Source organism: Prionailurus viverrinus, chromosome B4, assembly GCF_022837055.1.
Source record: "Prionailurus viverrinus isolate Anna chromosome B4, UM_Priviv_1.0, whole genome shotgun sequence".
Taxonomy (NCBI): domain Eukaryota; kingdom Metazoa; phylum Chordata; class Mammalia; order Carnivora; family Felidae; genus Prionailurus; species Prionailurus viverrinus.
In genome coordinates, this window is record NC_062567.1 from 25,856,434 (window position 1) to 25,877,408 (window position 20,975).

The 20,975-nt window shown below is 35.6% G+C and overlaps 1 protein-coding gene across 3 annotated transcripts in view; it reads right to left on the minus strand.

Annotated features, from left to right (window-relative positions):
• Nucleotides 1-20,975, minus strand: part of ARHGAP12 (Rho GTPase activating protein 12) — a 122,080-nt gene that overhangs the window by 54,145 nt on the left and 46,960 nt on the right. For all 3 annotated transcript variants that reach the window (XM_047865780.1, XM_047865782.1, XM_047865781.1), the window contains exon 4: nucleotides 2,397-2,660. In XM_047865780.1, coding sequence (XP_047721736.1) covers nucleotides 2,397-2,660 — 264 coding nt within the window. The remainder of the gene's footprint in view (nucleotides 1-2,396; nucleotides 2,661-20,975) is intronic.

The window sequence follows — 20,975 nt, forward strand, 5'->3', positions numbered from 1 at the left end:
GTCACCAGGAGGCAAAACCACCTCCAGCTGAGAACAACTGTTCTAGCTAAACACTAAAATAATAAGCCTGAATTAGATGGATGATTGAACACTTATTTCCTCTCAATCCCCACTAGAAGTACTCAAATATGCTTTAATAGAAAGACCTAAACTCCCAAGAACAGGGAGAACACAAGAAGAGACAATAGTCACAAAACTCTGGAAGCTGAGAAGCAGATGAACAAAAGACTAAATTATCTGCAAAGAGCAAAGTCTAAAATGGTGGGGGTAGTGGTGGAGTTGGAGAGGGAAGTGAAATCCAACCACTTTGCGGAGCAGAATCTTCAAATGGCTCAGGAACTGACAGTATTAGGTCCTCTTTGAACTGGGGATGAAGAGAGGGTATTGCAATGAGCACTAAAATTGCCAGAATCCCTTTCCTTCAGGCCTGACCGCTAGGTGTGCACCCTTCCCTTTTCCCAGCAGAAGTACAGGAATTCACTCCCTCTTAAGAGGGAAAAAAGATTCTGATTTGAAAGACAACACGCACAACTGGGACATGAGTACCAAGCAGAAAGAGGAGAGACTAAACGCACACTAAGTGCTGACTACCAAGACCCTGGCAACCCTTACTTTCCTGGAAGATTTTAAGACTTCGGTGAAGACTCATTAGTCTAAAAGGAAAGACCTAATGGTTCTGACATTGGAGACTCCCTACAAGCAGTTGATCCATATGGCCACAAAGTGAAGTTCAAAATGCTTTCCGATTTTGAGAAAAAATGATTTCCAACCTAGAATTCTATACTCACTCAGGCAAGCTATCAATTAAATATAAGAGCAGAATATAAACCTTCTCGGGGCACCTGGGTGGCTCAGTCAGTTAAGCAGCCGACTCTTAACTTCAGCTCAGGTCATGATCTCATGCTTTTTGAGATGGAGCCCTGCAACGGGCTCTATGCTGACAGTGCTGAGCCTACTTGGGATTCTTGCTTTTCCTCTTTGCCCCTCCCCTTCTCGTTCTCTCAAAATAAATAAATAAACATTAAAAAAAATATATAAACATTTTCACACATAAAGTCTCAATATTATGTATGCAACCTTTCTCAAGAGGTTACTGGAAAATGTGCTCCAGCTACTATGGAAATAACTATTTTGAAACAATCTGTGCAGAGACTGAGACTCTCATATACAAATCAATCTCATGTATTTATTAAAATGGAAAGCTAAAAAACATACTGAAAATTCCTGTGTATACTTCAAATTCCTTTAAATTATTCTATAATTTAATTTAATCCCTAATTCTTCCAAATTATTAGATTTTACTTTATTATCCATACACAGGACAATATAATTTTAAATCTTTCTAGATCTACAATTCAAATAATTTTCCCAACATTTTTCTTATTATAGTAACACATGAGCAAATTTCTCTCACTATTCTCAATCTCATTCTTGAACACTAAAAGTACAAGTTACCACCAAACCAAAGCTATAAATAACCAACTGAAAAATAAGACGAGGAGTTATTAACTACAAAAAGCTTTTAGATTCTGCTAAATACAAGATGTGCTACCTGATTTTTCCAGCTCCTATGTGACTGGAGTTCTGTTTTTATTACACAATCCAGCTACTTTCTGTAAGACCAAGGTGTCCTATGCGGGCATAGGGGCTTCCGTCTATCAAACAGGAGATTTTAATTCCGTTCTATCAATTCTACCCAAGCCTCTCCTGCATGTTTGAACAGTCCTAAGGAATCCCTCCAGACTTCTGACATGAGAGTTACTCAAAATATGGCTGGCCAGGTTCACTGCACCAGCCTCAAAGAGGTGAGACAAAGGTAGGGGACAGGTAGTATGAACACTTGATAGAGAAAATAATGACTTGAAAGTGAATGGTCAAACTTTACAGGGTGGCTCATTTATAACAAAGGATTACATTTACTCATTTTCCTTACATATAAATAAAAAGTGATGTTGTACTTCTGACTGACAAAAACTGTCAAAGTATCTTAGTCATACCGCACCAATATAGAAAAATGTCTGTTTTAACCAGCTAATAACTTTGTTTTTATTTGTTTGGCTAAGTCACATCTGTATTTTCTTTCCTTTTTCTATAAAATGTCACTGATTCAGCAATAACAATAACCAAATTAGTATCTTCTACAACTGGCACTAAGCAACTTTGAGTTAATTCTGGAACTAGTAAGTACATTATAAGGTTAGCTACTGTCTATTAGTTAGATATTAGAAAGTAGCATTAATATAATGAAACTTGGAAAGAACATTTAGTATCTTAGAGATTTCAAGTGTTCTACTATTTTAATACCAAGAAACAAACCTATTCACTTCTTTTATCTTGAATAATAGAAACAGAGAAAATTTGGTAAGTCACTGGTTGATTTCCTTAATCACTCATACCTCTTGGTCTCCTGGACTCTGGAAATCTCCTTTGCTTATGCTTGTGTCCCGAGTCCAACGAGGTGGTTTCCAGGTTCTTTCCTGTGTTCCTCTGTTATAGTAATAACATCGCCCTGAACTATCTTTATGAGTTTCCCATTCTCCGTTAATCTGAATTGCTGGGCTCCCAGGCAGCGGGGGGAGCGCAGACTGGGATATTTTCAGTTCTTGTAGATTAGCATAGACAGGAGAATCTGGGCGTCCTTGATTTGGAGGGGTTGTGGCCTGTGGAAAATGTGAAATATTCATGTTTAAACTGGCATAACATTTACAAATAAAAACTGAATGAAACATGAGACAGAGAAAATACATACAAATTTATTTAAAACATACATACAGATGTATATATTCTTTCTAAAGAATAAACAATGCAATGGTATTAATATTCATGATTTGGTTAAAGAAAACATAAAAGTTTCAAATAGAATCCAAAGTGTACTTAGTAACTTTTCCTTATCCTAAAAGAATCGTGCACTAGAAGTCAGGATCTGTGGGTTCCAGTTCAAGATCTGGCACTAACAAGCTGTATGACATTGGATTAGATCACCTCATCTCTCCAAAACTGATTTTTTTCATCTCTGTATATGAGGGGATCAGATTAAATCACACCAGTCTCCTGTGTCTCTAAAAGTCTATCATTTCAGACAATCTTTTAAAACACAAAAAGCCTTACACCTGGGTAACTCAAAAAACTACCACAAGAAAGATTTTACGTTCTAAGTTCTAATATTAAATCAGGAATACATAAGTGAAAGATAAAGGAGATAAATTTTTCAGCTAAGAGTTTACTACATTCTATTCCTTCTCAACTAATAATTTCTCAGTTGCCATAAACAAATCATTTAATCTCTTCCTAGATTCCTCATTTGTGAATTTCCTAACAGTGGAAAAATAAGCATTAGCAGGAACTGATTTACATGCTTAATCTCAACTTCCAGCTTTACTTTTTATTTTTAAATGTCTCACTAGATGTCAGTCAAGAGCAGAATATTCTTCAGACACTTTGCATAAGGACACTATGACTGAATTTAAAATTCTAATAGCTGAAGAAAAAAAGCACATGTCTGAGAACACCTTTCTACACTGTGTATTCATATTTGTATATTTATCTTTCCTTTTACCACAAGGTTTCTCAACCTGGGCACCATAACATTTTGGGACTGATAATTCTTTGCTGTGGGGGGGTCTATCTTGTGTGTTACCTCTGGCCTCCACCCACTAGATGATAGCAGCATTCCCCCACTGTGTCAACTAAAAAGTCTCCAGACATTGCCAAATGTCCCCTGGGGACAAAACTAACCTTGACTGAGAACCACTGCTTTACTATATAAATCCTAGCATTATATGCAGATGTTTAATTACATCTATAATGTACCCAGAGTTTTATGAATGCTTAACAATACTGAATTTAAAAAGGGAAATGTGGATGGATACAGAGTCAGTTATATTAAAATTACAGTACTTTAACTTCTAAAATATTACCTGCCTATAAAGTAATTATAATGAATCTAAATCAAAGAATAAGATTTAAAAGAGAAAACAGTAAAATAACTCCAAACATGAATACATATATAAAATTGTTACCTTGGTTTTTTTACACATAGTAATTATGCACAATGATACAAATTAAGACTCTTTTCCTTGAAATGTTAGCTGTGAATTTAGACTACCACCGAACAGCATCTTTCTATGAAGAAAATCTATCCATGAAGACAGATTTCCATGTAGTATTTCTCTTTGAGAGTAATTCCATATCCTGGTGAATTAGCCAAGGTAACAATGTTTTTCTCTGACTACAATGAACTCTGTTAATACAACAAATAATTCTATGTAGCAAATCATTTCCCAGAACCTTTTCTAGAGAATATTTATTCAACAAGTGTTAAAAGAAATTCTCACTTTGCTCCTGATATGTTACTAGACTTAGGGAAACAAAGAGCCAAGAGACAGCCATTTTCTAAAAGATGTTCATAGAAAATTCTGATAGAAAATTCTACTCTATCTTTAAGAAACCACCAAGTCCTGTTATTTAAACAGTGCAAATTTAAACAGTTTTTCTACTTAAAAAAAAACTGAAATGCTTCTGGGTGCCTGGGTGGCACAGTTGGTTGGGTGCCCAACTCCTCAATTTTGGCTCAGGTCATGATCTCATGTGAGTTCGAGCCCCGCATCAGGCTCTGGGCTGACAAAGTGGAGCACGCTTGGGTTTCTCTCTCTACTCTGTCTCTGCCACTCCCCCACTCATGTTGTCTCTCAAAATAAACATGAAAAAAAAATTGAAATGCTTCAACACAGTTTATAAGACTAGCGTTATTCTAAATGGAAGAAAATTATAAACCAACCTTGGTTATAAATAAAAATATACTATGTAAAACATTAGTAATCAAATCTAGCACTGTACTAAGTAAGTAAATCAGAAAAAAACCCAGAAATGTTAAGAAAGTCCATCTTTAGGAACTCTCATACTATAATTCTTTACATTAACAGATTCACATAATCCTCTCCACAGACACCATTTGATAAAATTCAATGTGGATTCAGGATAAAACTCTTAGCAAGTAAGGAATAAGTGTGATGTCTCCTTAATGTGACTTTAGAAATTACTATTTAAAATGAATATCACAGGGGCACTCAGTCAGTTAAGCTGAGTGGGTGGCTCAGTCAGTTAAGTGTCCGACTTTGGCTTGGGTGATGATCTCACAGCTCATGAGTTCAAGCCCTACATACGACTCTGTGCTGACAGCTCAGAGCCTGGAGCTGCTTCAGATTCCGTGTCTCCCTCTCTCTGCCCCCTGCCCGCTTGCGCGTGCTTCCTCTATCTCAAAAATATAAACATTTAAAAATTTTTTTAAAAAATAAAATAAGCATCACAGCAAGGATTGATAAGAAGCATTTTCATTAAAAGAATGAAAACTAGGATGCTAAATATCACTGCTTTTATTCAACACTGTATTGGAGATTCTAAGCAATGTACTAAGATATAAAAAATGAATTAAATTCATAAATACCTAGAGGAAAAAAACCCCTGATATCTGACAATGACATAACAAATATCTGGAAACCCAATTCCAGAAAAACTACTAAGAAATTTAATAAGTTGGCCAGATAAAAGATCATCTGATCAGTTTCTCATACATGAGCAATGACACAGTGGGAAATGTAACAATGTAAAAAACCTCATTCACAATAGGAAAAGAATATAAATAAGCTTTAAAAGAAATGTATAAAATCAAATGAGGAATATGTACTTATAAAACCTTCCTTAAATGCCTAAAATTATATTTATCTATTCAGATAAACCTTTGTTTCTAAAGGGAAAAAGTTATCTTGTAAACATGTGATTTCTGCAAAAAAAATCTATAAATCCTACAAATTCAACACTATGTCCAGCAAGCAGTATAGTTAGTACACTGCCCAGCACAAAGTAGCACTTAATGAAATTCGTTGAATGAATGAACAAACATGTGAACAAAAAAATACAAACACCTGACGCCCAAGTGAAAGTGAAATTCAAGGACTTGGAAATGGCTACATGTGATAAAGAGAGAAGAAACTAGAAAAACATCTATATTTCTAGTCTTGGGAAAGGATGGACGGTTGTGTCACCATTTAAGACAGAAACTATCTAGGGGCACCTACGTGGTTCAGTCGGTTAAGCGTCCAACTCAAGATTTCAGCTCAGGTCACAATCTTGCCAGTTTGTGAGTTTGAGCCCTGCACTGGGCTCTATGTTGAAGTGCAGAGACTACTTGGGATTCTCTTTCTTTCTCTCTCTCTCTCTCTCTCTCTCTCTGTCCCTGTCCCACTCATGTTTTCCCCTCTCTCAAAAATAAATAAACTTTAAAAAAGTATCTTAAGAAAAGAAACTATCTAAAAATGAATTGGGAGCCAAGTACTTAACTAGGTGCTAAGGTTACAAACATGAACTAAAAAATGTACTGTCTTCTGGGACTTCGTGATACAGCAAAAGAAACTCAAACAAAAGCTCATTTAAGTGGATAATCAACAAGACTCTAGCGCTACGCATGGGATGCTGTGGGAGCTAAAAGGAAAAAGACCTGGAAACAAGTGACTGAGTTCTAGAAATGAATAAATAATAAGAGTCAGCCAGGCAAAAGTTGGGGATACAGGAGGCAACACAAACAAAAGTGTGGGGAAAAAGCATGGCACAGTCAAGGAATGATGTGACTCCTACAGTACGTAAAAGGAGCAGCAAGATGGAGATCTAAGGAGAAGCAATGACAGAACAAGGAGGGCTGAAGACTTTAAGGCAGGAAATACATTCTGATTTAAAATTTAGAAATATTACGGGGGGACACAACCAGAGGCGGAGCGCTGTTAACGATGGCACAAAGGTACAGACAGAAGATGAAGAAAGCTACAATGAGACAAGGATGGTAGGAATGAAGCAGCAGGGCCAGACTGGAGAAATAATGAGGTTACATTAACATACGGACTGTATGTTTGTTTATGTGAAGCAGATTTTTGTTTTGTCTGTGTGTTTAACTACAGGTTAAATAATGCCAAGATAAAGAACAGGATAAAAAGAAGCGAAGAGGGATTCCATTCAGATTGTATTAGGTTGATGCGCCTTTTGAAAATATTCACAGATTGTTTGCTGGCTACAAGGATGGGGAGTTCGGTATAGAAATGAGAGCTAAAAATATAAATGTAAGTCATCAGCATACAGGTGGGGCCATTACCTTAAGAGAGTAGAGTATCCAGAATGTGAGGAGGAGGAAAACAGAACTGTGGAGAATACTAAGCAGTTGCTTTATGAATTAAAATGCAAATATAGGTATAAAGTTAGCACAGGGTTTAATATGGTGACCTCTAGTGTTGTTATTATAATTATTATTGCAATTACTATAATTAAAGTACCAAAGTTAGAGGATCTAATAAAAAAGGAAGAAAGGAAAGTCTGAAATAGAAGAGCTAAACAGGAAAAGGTGGTATTTAAAAAAATCAAAGAGAAGAAAATTTCAAAAGAAGGGGAATTTGACAGTATCATTCCAAAGAATTCAATATAAGGGCTCTGGAACAAGTATTAGATTTAACAATTAAGGAGTCATTAGAAGACTTCAACTTCCAGTCATGAAGATCCCAAATTATCTCCCTGCCACCAAGATTCAGAAAAGGGAATGAAATACAGGAAACGGGCATTTTCAGGCATTGGAACAACAAGCAGCACAGGACTGTGATCTCAAGAAAGAAGAAACAAATGAGGTGTCCCCTGACCACTCCAAGGCTTTCTGCCTGGAGGTAGTTTCCAGAAATCAGCACAGGAAGGGGAAACCTATACAGTTTCACTGACTAAACAGTACAGAGATAAAGGTTTACATTTCTTATTTAAAATATCAAAGGGAAAAATACAACAAATGAAAATAATTATGTAAGTATCAAATATTACAAAGAGAGGACAAGGAGAATGGTCTCTAATTTTTCCAGGAATCTCTAAATTTTGTTGATGTTCTTCAAAATTGATAAACTAAGAAATCAAGGAGAGTTATGTCTGAAATCAAGAAATATAACAGTAATTTTAAACAGAATGACATGTAGTTAGAAGAGGTTTATTGACAATGAATGAATGGTAAAATTTTAATATTTCACATGCTTACTACCAGTTAAAATTTTTGACAGATGTTCATTTGAAATGTTGCTCATCTACTGTCAGAAACAGGTTCTGGTAGAAGACTTTTGTTTTCTTAATTAAGAATTAACTTAAAGGGCGCCTGGGTGGCTCAGTCAGTTAAGCGTCCGACTTCGGCTCAGGTCATGATGTTGCAGTCTGTGAGTTCCAGCCCCGCGTCGGGCTCTGTGTTGACAGCTCAGAACCTCAAGCCTGCTTCAGATTCTGTGTCTCCCTCTCTCTCTGTCCCTCCCCCACTCATGCTCGGTCTCAGAAATAAACATTAAAAAAAGAATAAAAAAGAACTAACTTCATGATTAAAATCAGTTTATACTTTAACTTCCAAAGTATACAGAAAGAGAACAGAAGAGGATTCAGTATTTTTATTAATACTCTCATCTCTGACAAAAAGAAAACTGTGTATGTTTATTTCAATTGCTCAAATCATTGAGAAAAACTGAAGAAAAATGCCATTTCGGTAAGGCATTTCCTTAGAGATCACTAAGGATTTTCCTCAAGAACTTTTAAAAATATAAATTCCTGATAGAAAAAATAGTATAAAATATCAAACTAATTTTACACATAAATAAATACAGATTAACTACAAAGAGGAATGTAAATAATTATACACCATTTTGTCTAGTGAACCAAAAATACTTTTTTTTTTTTTTAACAAACACACTCAATGCTGGTGAAGGTTGAATGTAAGAGCTTCAGTTTACTGCTGGTGACTTCAATTAGCTGAACCTTTTTGGCAAACAGTTTGGCAAGTATGTTTCAAAAGCTTTTAAATATATTTTTAGAACCCTGAGCAGAGGGGGGGGAAATCCTAAGTATAGAAAAAAGTTTTTCCCACAAAGATGTTCATTCCAATGTTATTTATCAGAAATAAATTAGAAATCATCTAAACATTCAGCAACAGAGGAATGGTTAAGTAAATAATGATATATGAGGCAATAATATATTTTTTTTCAGTGAGGCACTGAAAATGTTAATGATTTTTAATAACACAATAAAAATTTTGAGGTTAATGAGAATAGCAGAATATAAAGCTGCTTCTAACACCCAACTAAGTTCCAACTAAAAATTTTAAAGTATGAAGAAAAACCAACTAAACACGGTCATTTTTCTCTGGATAATAGGATTATGTATGATTTTTTATGTGCTTTATTTCCCAATTTTATTTTCCTCAATAATCTGGGGCACTTGCCTAGTCCAGGGGACTCACAAAAGTGACAGCAACAGTATTAACACTATGGAAACTAGTGTTTCTTAACAGGTGGTCAAAGGATGATCTAGATCAGCCTCATTTAGGAATGCTTTTTAAAATTTAAAATTCTTGGGGCGCCTGGGTGGCTTGGTCGGTTAAGCGTCCGACTTCGGCTCAGGTCATGATCTCAAGGTCCGTGAGTTCGAGCCCCGCGTCGGGCTCTGTGCTGACAGCTCAGAGCCTGGAGCCTGTTTCAGATTCTGTGTTCCCCTCTCTCTCTGCTCCTCCCCTGTTCATACTGTCTCTCTCTGTCTCAAAAATAAATAAACGTTAAAAAAATAATAATAAAATAAAATAAAATTTAAAATTCTTGAGTCATATCCCAGAGACACTGGGAAGTGGTAGTCAAGAATCTGTATTTTTAAATACTCTATGGGATCCTTATGTGTACTATTGTTTGGAACACACTGATAAAATTAAATCTTCCTGAATGGACTCAGGACAAACTGGTACCCTTGGTCCAACAAGTTTGTATTCTAAAAGGCTTAAAGATAATTCTGAACTCTACACCTCCAGTTGTTTCTTAGTCTGCAGATAAGTCAAAGAATTAAAAGAATAAGCAACAAGAAGTTCTTCCAACATATGAATCACATAAAAATTAATTTTCTAATATTTATAAGACTTATGCATCATGCCCTTAAACTGAGCACAAAACCTTGCTCATGAATTGTAGACAACAAAATAAGTGACTTTTCATACAAAACAAAACAAAAAAAACTTTAAAAGGAGAACAAAGAAACAAAGTTAATTTTATGGGCCATATATCTGTCATTAATTAACAACTGAATTGGGACTAGTACCTCTGCACATGACCCAATTTTATATTTAAAAAAAGACTTGGCCTGTTCCACTTTGTCTATACATAGACTAAAATAGTCCTCCCACTATGCACAGAAAGAAAAAACTGGGGAACCACACATATATATATATATAAGAAGGTAACTTTAAACTTAGACTCTACCTGAATCCTTACTTTTTTAATAACCAAAAACATGGAGATTTGCTCTTTTTACATTTAACATTAAAGTATTGCTTCTAAAATAAACTTCAGAGAATGGCAGAATATGTATTAACTAAGGAGCTAGGGCCCTTGTTTCTTAAATAGCATATGCCACTCAGTACTAATACTTAGTATCTACCTTCATAATAATAATGAATTACATTTATATAAATATGCTTATATTTATATTGCTATTTAGCAATATAGTTGATTATTCAACCAATATAAGTCCCTGCAGCCTATAATCATATCTCTGACTTAGTATGGGTAAAACAAAACAAAACACTTACCAAAGTATCAGACTCCAAAACAAAATTTAAATTATTTTTTAACTCTATTTTAATTGATGTGGAGAAAAGACATTTATATGCCTTTGGTACCATTACCTGCTTAAACTCTGCCTTACCATAATTGCCAATTATCATAACATTGGTCCAGTCAACAGAATAAAGGACAAAAAATAGCCAACAAGACAACATTCAGTTAAAGTAACAGTAAGGGGTGCCTGGGTGACTCAATTGGTTAAGCATCCGACTTCGGCTAAGGTCATGATCTCACAGTTTGTGAGTTCTAGCCCCATGTAGGGCTCTGTGCTGACAGCTCAGAGCCTGGAGCCTGCTTCAGATTCGGTGTTTCCCTCTCTCTCTGCTACTCCCCCACTCACACTCTGTCATACTCTCTCTCAAAAATAAACAAACATTAAAAAATAGTAATAATAAAGAAAATAGGTGGTAAAATTTGTTTTAGTTTCACAACTGAAAACTGCATGTTAATTTTAACTGAAAAATGTTACTTTCCAAAAGAAATCTATTCACTTAAAGCCAAATTTTAGGGAGAAAAACATGTATTACCCTTTGTTTGGTAATTTTAAAATATAAAAACTTACAAGCTTTAATGTTTATATCTCTCTTTTTTAAAGTTTTATTTATTTATTTATTTTAAGAGAGACAGCATGAGCCAGGAAGGGGCAGAGAGAAGGAGGGAGAGAATCCCAAACAGGCTCCACACCATCAGTGCAGAGCCCAATGTGGGGCTGGAACTCATGAACTGTAAGATCATGACCTGAGCCAAAATCATAAGAGCCAGATGCTTAACCAACTGAACCACCCAGGCACCCCTCTAAAGTTCATATCTTTAAAGCATGCCTACATTAAGATTTCAGTGTTTATAGAGTTTACTATGGAGTATTCTATGATTTTACTTACTTAACTAACATTTAAGAACTAATTATGAGCTGGGTGGGAGATGAAATTGTGACAGTCCCTATCCTTAAGGGCCAGCAACCTAGTAAAGAGGAAGAGACAGATAATAAAATGATTCCAATGGCACAAGCTAAGTGCTACAGCGAGCTATGTGTACAGGATACTCCAGGAGCACACACAAAAAAAGTGGCAATAAACAAGGAGGAGAGGGTGAGACATAGTGTGGAAGAAAGGTTCACAACACAGGTTTAACTGGATCTATAAAGGGAAGCAGAGGGAAGCAGAGGGAAGCAGGAGGGAGCCAAGGAGGTCAAAGGAAGTGCTCAAGGGCACTCTGAGTACATTTCAAAATCTGTTTTTAGCTAGCATAACACAAAAAAATAAAAAGCAGCCTTTGCATAATAAAACATAACTGGTAGCTAAAGGAAGTCAGTACTGTGAAAAGCTTTAATAAATATTATTTTCATGGTTTAAAAACAAAAAGCCTCTTTTGTGTATTATTTTTTTCCTATTTATTGCACTCAAGGTTGCTCAGCTCCTCTAGAGTTTGATACCTTATATTCATACATTAAAACATTTTAGCTGCTTATCTTTCACCTTGTTTCCATCCTCTTTCCCTCCCCTTGGATCACCTTAACTGACAAACCTCAACAACCGCTTCCCAACATCAGAGATCTGTCACCATTTCTGCCTCTCCCTTGACAGACAGTAAGAAGGCAGGCCACAAGTACGAGAGCGGTGAGGCCCCATAAAGGCTTATTTGTAGGAAGCCATAAACAAACATACTGATGAAGTCATTTCTGTGCTGCCGACCTGCAAAACCAGATGCCAACTGACAACAGTGCAAATGTGCCATGCTGTCAACTAAAATCACTGGGAGCTGAAGATAATCAGAGGGTGGACAGATAAGAGCTGACAGACACCACAATAATAAAAGGGACCCATACAGACATAGTCATAAGGGTGTGTACAATTAGGAAGTCTGTCACAGGTAAAAGATTTGCCAAAAAAGAACAAAAGACCTATTTCCCTTAAAAACGAGGCCCCCACACACAAAAAAATTAAGCCCACAGCTCTTTCAATAATTCTCTGTTGTGCCCTCACATGCATCTCTTCCTACAGCCTTACTATGCTGCAGCTTATCTCTGGGGTACTCATTAGACTGCACTACGATCGCAGATTTACTTGTCTGCCTTTCCTTCTAACACTTGATGATCTTCAAGGCAGAAATGTTTGCCTTGATTATCTCTTCATCCACAGTGCCTAATACAGCACCTGCACACAGTAAGCACTCAATGCACCCCTTAATGAAAATTATTTCATATAACTAAAGAAGCTATCATGGAATCCATACACTGAAATTAACTCCTTACCACTGTTTTCATAGTCTCCTTGGGAAATCTTACCTAATTTTACTGCTTCAATAAAATCAAACTCCCTAACATCCACCTCTCGCCCCTAAATGACAGACATGTATTTTGAAAGACCTACTACCATGGATCCTCCACACATACCTTAAATTCCTTACATCTTCTTCCTAAACTTTTTTTTTCTGTAACACACTATCTTTGAATATTTGCCAGTTCAAATAACAGCATCATAAGCTACTCAATCAGAAATCTCAAAGTCATCTTGTGTCTCTTCTCTTTACTCCAATACGTTCCATGAATTCTTCCTAATATACCTTAAATTCTTTCCTCTCTTACCCTAAGATAACTACCTTAGTCTAGGTCCTCTTCATCTATTTTGCTAAATGATTACAAGCACCCTTGGGGGTCAACTGCCTCCATTTCTTCACCCTGTCCAATTGGTCTTTCACAGTACCAATAATTATTCTCCAAAATCACAAATCTGATCTTCTACTCACCTGCTTTTAAAAACATCAATGAATATTTCACTGACTATAAAAGAAGTTCAAATACCATAGCAGAGAATTTAAGACTCTTGAACACTCCAGTCCCAAAGAATCTTTTCTGCCTCCTTTCTTTTCATTCTCTTCACATTCTTTGCTCCAAAACCCCATGTTACTCACACATCTATTATGAATGTCATGCTATTCCCCCACCTCCAACCATTACCTTCAAATATTTCTTTATCCTTCTATCTGGGATATCCTGTCCCTAATCACCAACGAGTAAACCATATATAAAACCATAAAGAGCTGGTTCAAAGGTCACTTTTTCTCTGAGACACTCCTCTATTCCTCAATGCAGAATGCACAGGTTTCCTATGCATCTACAGTAGCACAAATACAAATATAATGACAGCCAGATATGTCATTTAACATTTTCTAGTAGCCACATTAAAAAGGCAAAACGAGGTGAAATGAACCGTAATAATATAATACATTTAGCCCAATATATCCAAAATACCAGTATTTTACCATATAATCAATATAAAAATTCTAAGTCTTTAAAATCCAGTATTTTATAGCATATTTCAATTTAGATCCCAAATTTTCAAAGTACTTAATCTGTTTGTAGATATCATAAAATTTACAATTAAGCAAATTCACATATGCAAATTATTCTATATCCGTTTTTAAATTTAACTTATAATAACTAAAACTAAAATAAATTCAGTCCCTCAGTCTCATTAGCCATATTCAAGTGCTCAATAACCACACATGGCAACTGGCTACTGTATTACACAGTATCAATCCACAGTGTTTTGTATCCACCTCTACTAATTCCCCCCCATACTACATTGTACTTAGTTGTTATTTTTCAGTCTCTCCAACTAAACCTGAAGCCCCCCAAGAGTTTAGAGCAAGATCATGTCTTAAACACACTGTATTTTCAAAATGTAGAAACAAATTAATAAATTTAAGATGTCTTCTCAAGCCCTGACTCAAACACTGATAATTTTCCCAGTAACTGCTTTCCCAATACATAGAATATTTTAAAAAAGAGAAAGATAAATGAAACAGCTAAGAATATTTATTGATGAAACCTCATTATTGTGTTGAAAGTACTCAACCAGATATGCCTGTCCTTGGTCAGTTAAGCAAACAAAATTCTCCACTAGGACATTATGCTGAAATAGCAAGACTTAGCTACTAATTTATACTGATGAAGCAACATGCAATGGCCTGGTATGCTGCCATTCACTATCACAAATCTCTCTCCCTAGGGACTTGAATGGTAACTGTATGATCAGCATTCAGAGGATGACTAAAGAATAAAGAATACTCTGTTGTGAAATTTCTAGAGAGTAAAAAGTTTGTGGTAAAATCACCCATGGAAAAAAATGCATCTGGCTTTACTTGTTAGAAAGCATTTAATATAAATACAAGTTTAAGCTTAGATGTTGAGGTTTCTGGTAATAGCCAAAAATATAATAAATTAAAAACAAATACAAGATCAATCCAAAGTTACATGATACACATTTAAATGGTTGACATACCGTCCTGTCATTTTCATGACTGTTCTTTTGTTTTTTCAAAAATAAGATTCTGAAGTCAAATATTCTGAAAAACTCATTATATAAGGAAAATATAAATTTTCACTTCAAAAGAGCACAACCAAATAAATGGGTTTCTAATTTACTTCATGTACCAATTTGTTAACAAGTCCGTATGACAGGTACTTGGATAATCTATTATTATATTAATTCTAAACTGAGTGCATAGTTTACAAGGTTTAAAGTATTATACCCTTAAAACTGTATTGAACACCTTATACCTATACAAAGCAAATAAAAAGTAGATGATTTTCTATCATTTTAACGGCCACTTTATACTAAAACAAGAAACATTTAAGCCCTGAATTCCTTAAAAGATATTCTAAATAGGTATTTAGACACATATAGATGAACCTAAAAATATAAAAATATATCCATAAATTCACACACATATGCATTCATAGATGCATGAAAAAAATCAAGACTATAAGTTTTGTAACTTATTTCATGGAATTATGGCTGGCTTGGCTTACCTGTATTCTCTTATTTATTCTGAAATGAGATTAAAAAGAAAAAACTTGTGGAAGAGAAAAAGGCCATTAGTTTTAAATCTATACAACAATTCTGGAATGATCTTTAAGAAATTCTACAACATAAGCTACAAAAGCAAGAACACACTGATGATACCCAAGGAGTTCAAAATCCAAACTTTAAGTTTACCCAGAAAATCTAGAGTAGGCAAGGAAGAAGGGCTAGTTCACAGTCATGAGTATTTTGGGTTCATTCTAAATGACAAATGTAGTCACTGTCCTTAGAATTAAAATCCTCATAAGTCACAATGAGAATACGATTCCCATTAGCAAGTTTTCCAAGTTGCTAAAGGATAAAACAGGACAGGGTAGAGAAGGGAAAGGTAAAATGGGTGAGACAGAATGAGAATGTTCTATAATGACAGCAGTGAAAAGTCTAACACCTCTTTGAGCAGTTCATCCTAAAGTTTCATAAACTGAGGCCTGTCTAGACACTAGGTAATCATTCCCAGCCATTCTCTCTTTGTAACCATCACCACCATCCATTTCCAGAACTTTCTTCATCTTGCAAAACTGAAACTGTACACATTACACAATAACTCTCCATCCCCTCACTCCCCAGCCCCTGGCAACCAACATTCCACTTTCTGTCTCTATGAATTTGACTACTCGAGTAGTGGAATCATACAATATTTGTCTTTTTGTGACTGGTTTATTTCATTTAACATAATGTCTTCAAGATTCATTCATGCTGTGTCAGGTGTCAGAATTTCCTTCCTTTTTAAGGCTGAATACTATCCCACTGAATGTACATACTATATTTTGTTTACTCATCTGTTGATGGAAACTTGGGTTGCTTCTACCTTTTGCTATTAAAAATAATGCTGCTATAAACATGGACATATCTGTTCAAATCCCTGCATTCAATTCTTTTGGGTACTGTGATGATTAATTTAGTCAACTTGACTGGATTAAGAGGATGCCCAAATAGCCGGAAAAACATTATATCCGGGTGCCTCTGGAAGAGATCAGCATTTACATCAGCAGACTAAGTCAAGAAGACTGTCCTCACCAAAGGAAGCTGGCATCCTCCAAATCTGCTAAGGGCCTAAATAGAAGAAAAAGGCAGAGGAAGGGCAAAATCACTCTCTTGCATGACTCTCTTGTTTCTTGAGTCTAAAGCGTACACAAGGACTGGGGTGCCTGGGTAGTTCACTTGGTTAAGTGTTCAACTTTGGCTCATGTTAGGATCTCATGGTGAGTTTGAGGCCCATGTCGAGTTTGAGGCCCATGGTGAGTTTGAGGCCCTGTGCTAGCTCAAAGCCTGGAGGCTGCTTCAGATTCTGTGTCTCCCTCTCTCTCTCTGCCCCTCCCCCACTGGTGCTCAGTCTCTCTCTCAAAAATAAACATTGAAAAACAATTTTTTTTTAAAGACTTAGACAAGGAGTTACACCATCAGACTTCCTCAGCTCTCAGACCTTCAGCCATGGACTGAATTACGCTATTGGCTTCCTTGGTTCTACAGGTTGCAGACAGCAGATCTGGGACTTCTTAGCTTCCATGACTGCATGAGTCAATTCCTATAATAAATCTCATATATATACCTATTTATACCCTATTGGTTCTTTTTCTCTTGAGAACCCCAATACCAATAAGAGCCCCTTTCTTCTCAAACTCCTCAGTAAACTTACCATTAGCTCTAAAGGTCATCATTCAAAAAATAACATTGATACCTTGCATGTTTTCCACTTCCTGACATCTTACATATATATGAAAGACCATTAATGTAAAAGAAGGAAAAATCAGGGACGCCTAGGTAGTTCATTCAGTTAAGCGTCCAACTTCGGCCCCGGTCATTATCCCGCAGTTTGTGAGTTCCAGCCCCACATCCAGCTCTGTGCTGACAGCTCAGAGCCTGGAGCCTGTTTCAGATTCTGTGTCTCCCTCTCTCTCTCTGCCTCTCCCCACTTGCATTCTTTGTCTCTCAAAAAAATAAATACTTTTTAAAAAATTTTTAAAGAGGGAAAAATCAGCAGCTAAGTTTAAAAGCAATTTAATCTTGTTCCTCTTGACCTCCTCATATATCCTCATTGTAAAAGAGAAAAATATAAAACATTCTAGTTATATCCCAAAGTACATGAAACAAAATTCATCCAGTAAATGCACTTGAATTCTACAGAGTTAATGCTAGCCAAAACTGCAGTTTGTTTTCCAAGATCTTTAGTCTCCTTTTAGGGCCTTTCCAACCTCTCTTCCTCATCAAAACTAGTTCTCAGTTGGAATTTTTTTAAAAGCTCTTAAATACAAAAGATACATTTCCTCTAAGTCAAATCAACTACTGACTCTTATCTAAAGGCTCAGAATTACTCTATCCTGTTCCAAGACTCACTTGAGACATGTCAGTCCCCTTTGCTTCCGAATCAGTTATTTATATGTTTGCTCCTTTTCATCAGGTATCTGAATGTTCAAGGAGAAATAAAAACATTTCATTCAGGCTTCAGAAGTCTGTACATATAAAAACAGACAAATGAGAAAATCTGTGACAGAGATCTAAATTAAGATTTACTAACTTCTTGTTTACTGTGTCTGTTTAGGATACTGTTGCTCTTCTGAATGACACATACTGAAAGTGGCATAAAGATGCCTCGTTCCTTTTAATAACAGAAACTGCTAACCGTAGGAAGGAACAAGTCTGGTTATCACAGTTTTCAGTCTTCATATTCTATTTCAGTGAATGCACTAACATGAAAACTATTACATAACAATAGTGATACAGCAAAGCAAGTGACCATCATAATTTGGTATGTGAGCATTTTATTGTATTTTACACTTATTAAAATGAGGCAAAAAATAAAAATGGAAAAATAATAGTATAGTATAGCATTCCCCTAGATTTCCTTATGATACAGAGAAGGCAAACTATAATCCAAATGTAGCTTGTAGTCTATTCTGGTAAATTAAGTTTTATTGAAACATAGCTGTTTTCAGTAAAACACAGTTTTATTGAAACATACCGTTTCCATATGGTCTATGGCTATTTTATGCTACAATGCGAGTTGGATTCTTGTAACAGAAATCATATAAGCTCACAAAACCTAAAGTATTCACTATCTGGTTCCTTACAGAAAAAGTCTGCCAACTCCTGTGAAAATGCCCTCCTTGTATTAAGCTAGATTTTATTAAAACCAAGTACACAAGAATTAGATGGGTATGTATTTTACTGCATTCTTCCAAAGTAATTAGTTTCAATAATTACAAAATTTAGATCTGTTCAGCATTGACATTATCCTATAAACCTCAGAAAAGATGAAAAGCTACAATCTTCAGCTTTTAGGTTACCAGTGAGTTTCAACTGATTTTCATAATTCACATGCAAGTTTTATTACCTATTTAAAAGACAAGCATAGTTCTCTTAGCTACAGAAAGAGTTCTCACAAAGGCCTTTAGTGAGTTCCCTTAAAAATTTTTTTATTTAAAAAAATTTTTATTTTAAAAATGTAAGGTGGGACATCTAGGTGGCTGGGTCAATTAAGCGTCCGACTTCGGCTCAGGTCATGATCTTGCAGTTTGTGAGTTTAAGCCCTGCATCAGGCTCTGTGCTGAGAGTTCAGAGCCTGGAGCCTGCTTTGGATTATGTGTCTCCCTCCCTCTCTGCCCCTTCTCCACTTGTCCTCTCTCTCTCTCTCAAAAATAAACATTAAAAAATTAAAAATAAATAAAAATACAACATTAGTACCTAGACCAAATCAGACACACAAATTAAGTGTAGAATTTCTAGTTGTAAAAATTATTTAACTTATTCTTCCCCACATATTTTCCCTCTGACCTCATATCCTATTCATTGCCTTATCCTACTTATTACCTGCATTCCAACAAATCACCTAACATGCTCACACTTGGCTCTAGTTTAAAAAAAAAAGTCAATACAGATTAACAGACTGACACTAGGCTGGCAGGGTTTTTTTGCCCCCTAGCTTACTTACTAAAAGTATATTAAGTGGTATTATTTCTATTTCCTACATGTCAGGAATTTTTAAGACAATGAATGGGTACTCTTCATATTTTGGATCTAATTCTTATTTTTGTACTACTATATTTTAGTTCTTTGCATTCGCAGAACAGAAAATTAGTGCTGTGGGGCACGTGGCCAACTCCCGATTTCGGCTCAGGTCATGATCTCACAGTTCCTGAGTTCAAACCCAATGTCACGCTCTCTGCTGTCAGCGTAGACCCTGCTTTGGATCCTGTCTCCCTCTCTCTGCCCCTCCTCCACTCATGCTCGTTCGCTCCTCTCAAAATAAGTAAATAAACTTTAAAAAAAAGCTCTACGGTAATAAATATTAGAGGATAAATGATGTTGTGTTGCAATTTCATGTCCTGATTAACAATGACATTTTCCTTTGTCTAAATACACTTACGCTTAACTGTCTATTCAAAACGATTTAATTGTTCTCCAAGTTAAGTTGAAGTCACTTGATTATCTTGGTTTTCTAAGCACTCCACCTCTCCCATTTCCTCCAAAGTCTCCTGGAGGAGTCAATAAAAATTAATGTGTGTGACTTAATTTTTTTCTATGATTTATATACAGAGAGAAAGACACTCAAAATGTTGTGACCTCTAAACATTTTTAGGGGAGGAACACCTAAAACATCTGAACTGTACATTACTGCCAAGCATAGACTAGCAGTCTTTATATCAGGTAAGTATCATAACTAAAATCATCTCCACTTACAGTACCAGAATCGTATTGGAATCTCCTATATAGTTCCTTGATGTTTACAGTAATGGCTCCTACATGCTTCTACAAGGTTGCTGGTCATTCTAGTCTCTGCAGGTACTTTTAACAACCCCTAAAGGTCAGGAATGTCCAAATTAAAATTTTTTTCTTATGGGAGATCACTAGGAAGCAGTAGAAATGATCTACTATTACACAATGGTATGTAGTATTCATTTATAAAGCATGGTTTTATTATAAGACATGATCCTTTACTCATCATCATATCCCTAGAACCTTGCACTATACAAAGTATGCAGCTGGTGCCCAATAAACATTTATTTAGTGAATGCATGAATGAATGAATTATTCCAGTAAATCTAAAGTCATGATTTTTTGCTTTATTTTATTCTTCTCCATCAGTATCTTCCCTTCCTTTCCAAATAAAAAATATTCAGATATTTAACAAATATGTATGGGAAAGAAACCAGTTTTTTGAAAGCCCCTAGCCGACAATGGATATTAAAAAATTCTTGTTTCACTTGAGGAGTTCAAACTTCTCTGAAACACAGGGAAGATATTGCAGATTCAATTTTCAAATACCCTACCTTGTTATGGTCTCCAAAAAATGCTTATGTAAAAAACACAGGCTCACATCTCCTCATGTAAAATAACCAAATACAGACACATATGAATGTGAATATCAAATTATCCCTAGTAATTAACTAAGTTCCACCTTTACTACTTCAACCAGACATATAATGGTATTTCTACAACATTCATACATTTACTT